The following is a 12,348-nucleotide window of genomic DNA, read 5'->3' on the forward strand; positions in this document are numbered from 1 at the left end:
CTGGAATGTTTATCAAAAACCTTAATTTCTTTTCGATTGAACAAAAGAAGGACATGGACATCTTGGATGACATGGGGGTGAGTAAATTACCAGGAAATTTTAATTTGAAAGTGAACTACTCCTTTAAATATCACTTTAAAAGAATAGTTCACCCACAAATGAAACCTCTATCAATATTTACTCGCTAAACAAAAAAGATGATTTTTTAAAGATTAAATATATTATATATATATAGAAAGACTATATATATATATATATAATATATATATATATATATATATATATATATATATATATATATATATATATATATATATATATATAAGGATGACTGGGGCCAAAATGGCGAAAAAAAAAAAAACATTAAAGTATCATAAACATGGTCCATATAACTTATCATACAATGTCTTTGTGTGACAATTTTTTTTACTGATAATCTGTCTTTCCAGGGAGTTGTTTTGTTATCCTGATGAAACAATTCACTGATAATATCCTCAAAGGCATATTCACCTAGATCAGTGGTATTCGAATGGAACCCGGCTTGGTTCCATCCGGACAGTTAGTTATAATTGCGCCATTTTACATTTTCTACAGTTTAAAGTGAGCAGCACAACAAAACAACAGAGCGGTACACACCACAAGTGCTCAGGGTACTTTATTGTAATGTTCTTTTGGTGCTACATCCTCTAATATTTTTATCTAGAGCCAAATGCGCTTCATTCATGCCCCTTCCGTTCTGTGCGCGCTGCTTCTCTCTCTCGCTAAAGACGTAAAGCACTGCATGAAGAGCTCCAGGTGACACGGTTATTTTAACAACAGTAGCAGAAATATAGTGAGCAAAATAGATACTTCTGCCAAAACGCTGCAGAAAACGAGAATGCAGCTAATACAACTAATACAGATAACTCTGACCATTTAAGTAAAACAGGTTTGTGACAAGTTAACGCGTGGTGCCTTTAGACGTTTTGTTTTCTTTCGTACATTTAGCATTATTATTCAGCTTATTAACAGCATTTCATTATAAACAATGTTATAATTTGGAAAATCATTTAGAGATAGCAAGGAAAGACGAGGCCTTATATGTGCCATACACATACTTTTCTAAAATAATAATAATAATAATAATAATAATAGCCTGATAAAACATCTGATCCTACCTTTTTATATTCATATCCAGTTAGGAGAAATATTTATTTTGGTTAAAAATCACTGCTTTGGCTCTCAGAGGCCCAAAATTCTCATCTTTGATGACTATTTTGAGTGTTTAGGATTTTTTCTTTTACAAAGTACTACAGTTGCGCAGATGGAAATGTGTAACTGTTCCAAAGAAGTATTGTCCAGACCTCCGCTGTGAAGGAATTATAGAGACAGAACCTCTTGGAACTTTACTTGAATACCCCTGACCTAGATCATTCATCTTTTGTGTTTCTGGATGAACTATTCCTTTAAATAAACATTCTGAGACAAACATCCAGTATAACCTTGTTTTGCTATCCATTTTAAAGAGGCATGCAACCAAATGGCCTACTTTGATATGACAAATGTGGGTCTGGAGTGTTTTGAGGGGGGCAGATTGATGAATGCTCATGAGGTTTACTAAACCAGAGGTGTCACACAGAAACATCTGAGAATAGGTATCATGATGTATTTTATTCTCAATGCTGCCCTCCACTGGCAAACAGTAAAAACTACAATCATAATAAATGTCATCTAATTGCAAACATTTATTAAATATATCAAATTTATGTTTTAAAGTTGAAATATATAGAAAGACCTAACAATACATTTAAGGAGATTTCTAATTATTCAATGCTCTGTACAATATGTGTACTATTTACCAGCTTTGCAGACACTTCTACACAGCAACTAAATGTTGTCAAAGAATATTGTAATGCACTGAAAAAAAAAACATGAGTAATGAGAATCAACTTCAGAAACAGCTATTAATTAGAACATACCGAAACATACCAAAGCAACAGACAGTAACAAACCAAAACAGCCAAAGACCTCACATATGCAAATCAATAAACATTTAATTCATGTTTTACTGACGAAAAATCGAAATATGGTCAAATAACGTAACATAAAAGACAAAAAAAATTGATCAATCCCAAACCTTTGAACGGTAGTGTATACATATTATTATATAGGCTTATATAATATAAAAGCTTATATAATCTACAGTATGCAAAATGAATTGCAAAATTAACGATTGTTTACAAACAAGTTTCCAAAACATTTTGATTGTTAAGCTCATACAAACATATTTTGAAAGTGCCACAGAACCAGAGTGTTTAAAGGTGCCATCGAATGGAAAATTGAATTTACCTTTGCATAGCTGAATAACAAGAGTTCAGTACATGGAAATGACATACAGTGAGTCTCAAACACCATTGTTTCCTCCTTCTTATATCAATCTCATTTGTTTAAAAGACCTCCGAAGAACAGGCGAAACTCAACATAACACCGACTGTTACGTAACAGTCGGGATCATTAATATGTACGCCCCAATATTTGCAAATGCCAGCTCATTTTCAAGCATTAGACAAGGGCAGGCAGTATTAACGTCTGGATCTGTGCACAGCTGAATCAACAGACTAGGTAAGCAAGCGAGAACAACAGCGAAAAATGGCAGATGGAGCAATAATAACTGACATGATCCATGATATCATGTTATTTTTAGTGATATTTGAAAATTGTCTTTCTAAATGTTTCATTAGCATGTTGCTAATGTACTGTTAAATGTGGTTAAAGTTACCATCGTTTCTTACTATATTCACAGAGACAAGAGCCATCGCCATTTTCATTTTTAAACACTTGCATTCTGTATAATTCATAAACACAACTTCATTCTTTAAAAATCTATCCAACAGTGTGTAATGTTAGCTTTAGCCCGTTAGCCACGAAGCACTATCAAACTCGTTCAGAATCAAATGTAAACATCCAAATAAATACTATACTCACATGATCTGATGTATGCATGCAGCATGCATGACGAACACTTTGTAAACATCCATTTTGATGGTTATATTAGCTGTGTGAACTTTTATGCTGTTTATGCTGTTTAAGGCAAGCTCGAGCTCCAGGGGCGGGGAGCGTGATGAATTAAAGGGGCCGCAGCCTGAATCGGTGCATAGTTAATGATGCCCCAAAATAGGCAGATAAAAAAATGTATTTAAAAAAATCTATGGGGTATTTCGAACTGAAACTTCACAGACACATTCAAGGAACACCTTAGACTTATATTACATCTTGTAAAAAAAAAAAAAAACGTTTGATGGCACCTTTAAATTCTGTTGTCTTAGAACAACCTACAAATAATAGTTCTCTGCATTTTTAACCTGAGTTTGTTAACATCAGACATTTTACACAAATCATTTTTAAAGGGGTGGTTGATTTTGATTTCACTATTTTAACTTTAGTTAGTGTATAATGTTACTGTTAGAGAATAAACAACATCTGCAAAGTTATGATGCTCAAAGTTCAATGCAAAAGGAGATATTTTCTTTTAAAGAATTCTCTGTTTAAGGACTACAACAAATGGCTGGTAGGGACTACAACAAGCTTCTTCATGAAAAAAAAAATTGACATAAACCCTGCCACCAGGAACACGCAACAAAGGGGCGAGGCCATGTTGGGCTGCTTTAGAGAAGAGTTAGAGTTGTTAGTCCATGAGCTGAATCAACTCCACAGCAACTGCATAAATGGACTTACCATTCAGAGTCCACAGGTGTGATGTCAATGCGAGGGGGTGTGATGAAGGGCAGGGTTGTTGGTCTTGCCATGATCTCGTCATCCGGACTGCGTGACCTCTCCATCTGCCGCCATGATAACGGCGGCAACTGTAGGTTACCAGAGAAACGGCGCCTCCTCCTGCGCAGGTCTACCCCCAGCGTGCAACCAGAAGAGGTGAAAGATTCACTTAGTCTGGTGTCCGGAGGCTCTTTACTGTCCTGGAGAAAAAGAGAGAAAAAGAGGCTAAACATGGTAATGCCTTTCAGTAAACTAAAGCAGTGGTTTTTAAACGTGTCCACCAGCCCTGCACATTTTGTATGTCTCCCTTATATCTAACACACCCATTTCAGGTCTTGCAGTCTCTACTAATGAGCTCATGAGTTGAATCAGGTGTGATAGATAAGGGAGACACAAAATGTGTTGGTGGTGGTACTCCAGGACAGGTTTGGGAACCACTGGACTAAAGAATTGAATGAATGGTATGGCAATACAAATTCATACCACTAGAGGGCATCAACACCTTTCACTTAACAATCAATTTCTATCTTTCTTGAAAATACTGTATAAAATTACATTTAATGGAAGTCTGCACTACAAACATAAGTTCTAAATGTGAAAAAAATGGAAATAAAACAAAATAGCTGCAATTATTAACATATTTGGTTTAGGCATGTGAGATGAATCTTCAGTCTAATATATTCGAAAAAGGGTGCTGTTACAACACTAACAAACACCAAATCTCTTACCATGATACTTCCATTTTATGTTTTGTAAGGAAAATGGAAAAAAGAAAAGAAAAAGAAACTCCCTCACAGGACAGAGATATGAAAAATACTCTTTGTCGCTGTAATAAATTTCCCATTACCTTCTGGTATGCAGACTCAAACATACACACGACCTGTAGTCAGATTCACAAACAAATGACTCTCATGTGGCGAATCTAATGAGCTGATTAGATTATAATGAATCAATTTGAATCTGTCATGGCAGGCAGATGAAGAAAGGAGATCTAAATGAAACAACTTTATTAAAAAAATTAAAGAAGACTATTCAAAATAGCAAAGAAAACATAACAGCTCTTTGTTAAAGCATATTCTCTTTTTCTTTCTCACACACACACACACAAACAGCAAACCCCTAAGACTTGTATGGTAGTTTATGAATGAAAAGCTATAAGTCTGTAACAGCATTTCACCAGCAAAGAGACATCAAAAATATCAAAAAAATCAAAAATATCTTAATTTGTGTTCTGAAGATGAACAAAGGTCTTACAGGTTTGGATCGACATGAGTGTGAGTAATTAATGATAGAATTTAAATTTTTGGGTGAACTAACCCTTTAAGGTCCCACCACAACATTTCAATTGGTTGGGGTCTGGACATTGACTGGGCCAGTGCAACACCTTAATTCTTTTCGGTTGTAGATTTGCTGGTGCGCTTTGTATCATTGTCCTGTTGCATGATCCAATATCGGCCAAGCTTTAGCTGTTGGACAGATGGCCTCACATTTGACTCTAGAATACTTTGGTATACAAAGGAGTTCATTGTCGATTCATGACTGCAAGGTGCCCAAGTCCTGCGGCTACAAAACAAATCCAAATCATCACCCCTCCACCACCGTACTTGACCGTTGGCATGAGGTGTTTGTGCTGATATGCTGGGTTTAGTTTTCGCCCTAACTTCACATTATGGCCAAACATCTCCACTTTGGTCTTGTTTGTCCAAAGGACATTGTTCCAGAAGTCTTATGGTTTGTTCAAATGCAACTTTGAAAACCTAAGCCGTGCTGCCATGTTCTTTTAAAGAGAGAGGAGGTTTTCTCCTAGCAACCCTTCCGAACCATGCATGTTCAGTCTTTTTCTAATTGTACTGCCATGAACTTTAACATTTATCAAGTTAACTGAGAGTGTAGTTGGTGTAGTTCTTGGGTGTTTTGCGATTTCTCTGAGCACTGGACGTCCACTCCTAGGAACATTGGCAACCGTCTTGAATGTTTTCCACTTGTGAATAATCTTCCTTACTATAGAATATTGGACTTCAAATTGTTTGGAATTGGCTGTATAACATTTCCAAGATTGATGGCAGCAACAATAGCCTTTCTAAGATCATTGCTGATGTATTTACTCCTTGGCATTGTGTTAACACACACCTGAATGCTACAGACCAGCAAACTGCCAGAACTTCTGCTTTTAAAAGGGGTGGTCACGCTTGCTGATGATCATGCAGTTAAATCAAAAGCATTTGATTAGCAGCTCCTGACTGCTACTTTCCATAGGAATTAAGAGGGTAACAGTAAGGGTTTACTTAGTTTGTCACCCATGGCTTTTCGATTTTGGCCTAGTTGTTGTTAAATAAATAATGAGATGGTGTGGTATGTCATGTGTTGTTGTTTATCTGAGGTTGTATTTACCTGATTTTAAGACCTGCCAAGAACCAGATGATTTTTTTTTATTATGTCCTGAGTCATAAATCCATAGAATTCAAGAATTCTGTCCTTTCTTCTTTCACATGACATTCACATTAATACAATACAATACAATACAATACAATACAATACAATACAATACAATACAATACAATACAATACAATACAATACAATACAATACAATACAATACAATACAATACAATACAATACAATACAATACAATACAATACAATACAATACAATACAATACAATACAATACAATACAATACAATACAATACATATCATTGCAGCAACTCAAAATGGTACTTGTAGTTGTTATGGCCCCCACATGCTTGCATGCATTCCTGACAACATCGGGTCATGCTCCTAATGAGACAACGGATGGTGTCCTGGGGTATTCAAGTATTTTATCCCAATACCTAATGGCAGTCAGTGTGCCATTGTCTAGCCTGTAGAGGTCTGTGCATCCCTCCATGGATATGCCTCCCCAGACCATCACTGACCCGCCATCAAACCGGTCATGCTGAATGATGTTACAGGCAGCATAACGTTCTCCACAGCATCTTCAGACCCTGTGACGTCTGTCACATGTGCTCAGGGTGAACCTGCTCTCATCTGTGAAAAGCACAGGGCACCAGTGGCAGACCTGCCAATTCTGGTGTTCAATGGCAAATGCCAATCGAGCTCCATGGTGCTGGGCTGTGAGCACAGGGCCCACTAGAGGACGTCAGGCCCTCAGACCACCCTCATGAAGTCTGTTTCTGATTGTTTGGTCAAAGACATTCACACCAGTGGCCTGCTGGAGATCATTTTGTAGGGCTCTGGCAGTGCTCATCCAGTTCCTCCTTGGACAGGAGCAGATACCAGTCCTGCTGATGGGTTAAGAACTTTCTATGGCTAGTGAAACTAGTGAAAAACAGAAAAGATGAGTAGGAAAAAAAAATGTCAATGGCCTCCACCTGTAAACTCATTCCTATATATATATAGGAATATATATATATAATATATATATATATATATAATATATATATATATATATATATATATATATATATATATATATATATATATATATATATATATATATATATATATATATAATATATATAAAGGCTTCAGATGCAAAAGCCTCTAAGGGCCATCAGAAATTTTCATATAAAATGAGCATTTTTATCAAGCTTGTAGGTTTAGGTTCAGTTATTTCACTTTAATGACAATGAAAAGGACCTATTAATTGCCATTAAAGTGAAATTACTGAACCTAAACCTACAAGCTTGATAAAAATGCTCATTTTATAAGAAAATTTCAGATGGCACTTAGAGGCTTTTGCATCTGAAGCCTTCATATATTAATTATATTATATTATATTATATTATATTATATTATATTATATTATATTATATTATATTATATTATATTATATTATATTATATTATATTATATTATATTATATTATATATTATATTATATTACTGACTTTTTTCTCAGAATTGTGAGATATTCCATGATTTCTGTAGCAGAAACAAGCTTCCATATATCCAATATACAAGTTCATTAGTTAACATTGTTAACTACATTAGTTAACATGAACTAATAATGAACTACACTTCTACAGCATTTATTAATCATTGTAATTAGCTCATTAGCTTTCCTGTAGCTCAGTGGTTAGAGCATGGCACTAGAAATGCCAAGGTCATGGGTTCGATCCCAGGGATTGCACATACTCAGATACAAATGTATAGTATAATGCAATGTAAGTCGCTTTGGATAAAAGCATCTGCCAAATGCATAAATGTAAATGTAATGTTAATTTCAATATTTACTAATACATTATTAAAATCAAGAGTTGTATTTGTTAACATTAGCTAGTTAATGCACTGTGAACTAACATGAACAATCAATTAACAGCTGTATTTTTATTAACTTACATTAACAAAGATTAACAAATATAGTAACAAATGCTCATGGTTAGTTCATGTTAGTTAATACATTAACTAAAGTTAACAAATGAACCTTACTGTAAAGCGTTACCTAAAAGTTTAATACAGCTTTGTGCATGTAAGACAATTTACATTACAATTTTATGTGCTGTGCTGTCCAACACAGTGGTAGTAGTGAGTGTGATGGGAAGATATGTGGGCAGCTGAAGGTGTTTGATAGCAGACCAACACTGACTGGAAAGCAAAGGAAACTTGCCAGCAATTGATATCATCAGTACAGCTGAGAAAAGAAGAAGAGTATTTCTGCATCATCTGCCAGGGACCATGAGAAAAACTCTCAGAAGTGTATAGAGCTCCATGTTATGAAGAGGAAAACTGGACAGCGTCTGCTAAAAAAAACTAATCTAAACAGTCAGAGCTGCAGAGCTCTAGATGCTACGACAAGTAAACACTCCTACACACTCCCTCTTTACTATAACCAATTCAAGGGGAAGGTTTCATTTGAAAACGGAGCAAGTGGAGGCGAAATGATGCCCTGACCTAATAGAAAAGGCATTACCACAGATCAGATCTCCATACGTGGTCAAATTGTAGATATATCTGTATAAGTTTTACAACCCTACATAGATTTTTCTTTTCAAGACTTTAAAAAACAACTCCTAATGTAGTTCCTTCAGCAGGGAAGGCTCTGCTGCTTTTGTCCTTAAATGCAATATTCACTTTAAATGCTGGGTACAATTTGCTACCCATCACATCCTGGGTGAATGAATCATGCTGAGAGTCTTAGAGTTCATTTCAATATTTTAAAACACTCTGACAGGGACACTGCTGAAAAGTTCAACTTTCCACACAGACATACAGTGATATTTATTCAAGGTTTGGTTTGTTCTCCAATCCTTGAACATGTTGTCTCCTGGCTAGAGGTGACTACTAGAAAGACAGATGTTACAGAAACTTTCAATTAATAAATAAAAGTGATTTGTATGACCCATGTACTGTATTCCAGGTTTTTTGAAGCCATACAAAAGGTCTGTGAGAAAGACAGAACAAAATGTAAAGTAACCATGACTATTCTTAATTTTTTATGAAATATTGCAGCATTTATTATAAATGATTTATCCATTCCAATCATATATTTTTAAAATTCATGTACCCTCATAATCTTTAAAGAATATAACTTCCCCTTCGCTTTGCAATGTCATTCACCATCATCTCCCCTCTAGCTACTGTCACCAGTGTTACTTTATGATGCGGTGCAGCATTTCTTATTTACCGCCATGCCAAAATCAATGTAATTACAAGATGACAACCCGTGAGCTCTTCACGTCCTCGGACTCAATTATATTTCTATGGCGACACTATCAATGCCAAAATTAATCTGCAGTGGGCAGGTGGTGCAACGATCACGTGGTACAAGTCGAGCTTCATTAGTTTTTGTCTGTATAGTTTTAGTTAATGATAAAAAAAATTCAAAAATAAATTTTCATTCGAGAAACCATTTCACTCAGATATACATCAAAATTGAGAAGAAAACTTCCATTTCATGCTGACTTTAACCCATTATTCACTGAAAAACTTGACATCCAGTCTCTCTCTCCTTGAGAGCGTTCATGAGCAAAGTAGCGCTGGTTGTTCTGGGAATAAATCATTCTTTTGAGTCAGATCTGTTCATTGAATCATTTGACCCAGATCACAACATCAATCTGATTCATTCTAATTTATTCATGAATCTGAATGTTTTGAGTTGATCCAGTTGTAGTGGTGTAATCAGCGCTCTGGAAAAGAAGATTTTTAGCTAACAATGATTTCCATTTTGGTACATTTCTCACAATGATATTGTATGGCTTGAGAAGACATGGATTATACTGTATAATGTGTGTGTGTGTGTGTGTGTGTGTGTGTGTGTGTGTGTGTGTGTGTGTGTGTGTGTGTGTGTGTGTGTGTGTGTGTGTGTGTGTGTGTGTGTGTGTGTGTGTGTGTGTGTACATTTTTGTGATTTATGAGGACACAAATTTGTATAATAACATGGGTATTACACTGGTATTACGACTGAAAACATGAAATACAACACTGGTAATCATGGAATATGAGTTTTGCTAAATGGAAATAGGACAAATGGTGTAATAAAATATTTAAAATAGCTTTTAAAAAAACATACTAAACAATGTGTTATTAAAAATGTAAAAATGCAGAATGTTTTCTGTGATTGGTAGGTTTAGGGCTAGGGGTAGTGTAGGGGGATAGAATGTACAGTATAAAAACCATTATGCAAATGGAATGTCCTCACTAAGATAGCAAAACAAACCTGTGTGTGTGTGTGTGTGTGTGTGTGTGTGTGTGTGTGTGTGTGTGTGTGTGTGTGTGTGTGTGTGTGTGTGTGTGTGTGTGCGTGCGTGCATGCGTGCGTGTGTGTGTGAAAATCTTAGGTTCCCATTCTTTACTAGTATCCGTGTCAAAACAGCAACAAATTTTCATTTTGGGGTGAACTATTACTGTGTCCTTTATACACCGTGTTTAGATTCCCCTCATATAAAGGCCAGATATGAAGATATATTGCAGAATTAAGATGTCCTCTATGAGCTCATGATGTCAGGCAAAGGACAACATAATCTGCATTTGACCCATCCAAACATTAGCTCATGATAAATAAATCATTTTTTGATTGGACAGCGTCCTCCTAAGTTGATGTTATCCGGACGATTGGACCAGCCCTGTCTGTGACTCAGAATTACAGCGTTTTGTCCCTGAATGAACTCTGTGGGAGAGCACAGGAGCACGACGGAGCAATCAGCCAGACCACTGATGACCAAGGTGACCTCCTGAGATTCCCTGCGTTTGGAACACTCTGCGGTCAGCTCACAGTCAGCGCCTGCAGTCACCCGAGACCACATTCTTTTTTAATTCATTAGACTAATGCAACATCACTCTATAAAACATCCCTGTGTTCTACAGACAACCTTTTCTCCTTCAAACTAAAATTACCCAAAGCACAGGCACTCAAACAAAATACCTTCGACCATATGGTGCTTGACTCTCTTTGACTTTGTTTAAAAAAAAAAAAAAAACAACTTCATGAAAAAACTGTTTCATCATACACAGCACATCTATGGACCAAACAACAAAATTGCCAAAATATCAAAATTTCAGTAGTCCAGATGGTTTTCAATTCCAGTCCTGGCGACCCACCGCTTGCATACTTTGTATAGGTCTCTTTTATCTGACACACTCCGTTCAGTTCATGGGCTCTGTCCTAACGAGCTAATGATGGAGACTGTCCTCCAAAAAAAAAAAAAAAACTACCCTATAGGTCATTTTTCAAGCACCTTATTATGACCTATATTTACATTTTAAAAGTCATGCTCCCTCTAGCTGTCGTAAAAATAATGAGTGTCGTGTTACATCTGTCGTCATGCAATGACGTATGACTGTCGTTACCAATCAAAATGCGTGTTCATTTAAATGCAATGTGTGGATTTTTTACACCATTTGTCCCATTTCCATTTAGCAAAACTCTTTTTTTTTTATTTCCGACTACACCCATTCCACCCCTAAACCTACCCATAGTGATTTATAGCGCATATACACTTTATGAGTACATGCGTTCCCTGGGATCAAACCCATGATCGCATGATCACATGATTGCATATTGTTATATATTGTAATGGCTCTGCCAATTGAGCTACGCAAAACCCGAAATATGACGCAGATAAAAGGGAACAATGCATTAAAATGAAAGTGTCCTGTTGTCGATAGGGGGGCAACTTGCGCAATAATATTTAGTATATAATAATAATAATAATAATAATAACAGACTATTAATAAGAATATTGCCTGCTTCATTTCGTTTAATATTGAATTACAACTTTTATTAATATTGTTTTTTAATACTAATGAAAACACATTTTATTTAATAATTATAATAATAATACAATTATTTATAAATATTAAATGTAAAATAATTCAGTGTCATTTAAATATTATCCATTAAGTAAAAATTATTATTATTATTATTTATTATTACTGTTGTTATTATTATTCTATTGTTATTATTTTGTATTTTATTTAATATTAATATTCAATAATGACAACTATTCTTAATACTGTTGTTTAATACTATTTTAATACTGTTGTTTAATACAAATGATGTTTATATAAAGTTATATAATAATAATACCTATTAAACTTAAAATATGTTAATGCCGTTTTCAAGTATTTTCCACTGAATAAACATAATTGTTTAAGGCT

At 35.2% G+C, this 12,348-nt stretch overlaps 1 protein-coding gene across 1 annotated transcript in view; it reads right to left on the reverse strand.

The window, feature by feature from the left end:
* Positions 1-12,348, reverse strand: part of pde4ba (phosphodiesterase 4B, cAMP-specific a) — a 155,576-nt gene that overhangs the window by 118,515 nt on the left and 24,713 nt on the right. The window contains exon 3 of the mRNA XM_067372932.1: positions 3,715-3,953. Within this exon, the coding sequence (XP_067229033.1) occupies positions 3,715-3,953 (239 nt within the window). The remainder of the gene's footprint in view (positions 1-3,714; positions 3,954-12,348) is intronic.

The sequence above is a fragment of the Chanodichthys erythropterus genome, chromosome 21, assembly GCF_024489055.1.
Source record: "Chanodichthys erythropterus isolate Z2021 chromosome 21, ASM2448905v1, whole genome shotgun sequence".
Taxonomy (NCBI): domain Eukaryota; kingdom Metazoa; phylum Chordata; class Actinopteri; order Cypriniformes; family Xenocyprididae; genus Chanodichthys; species Chanodichthys erythropterus.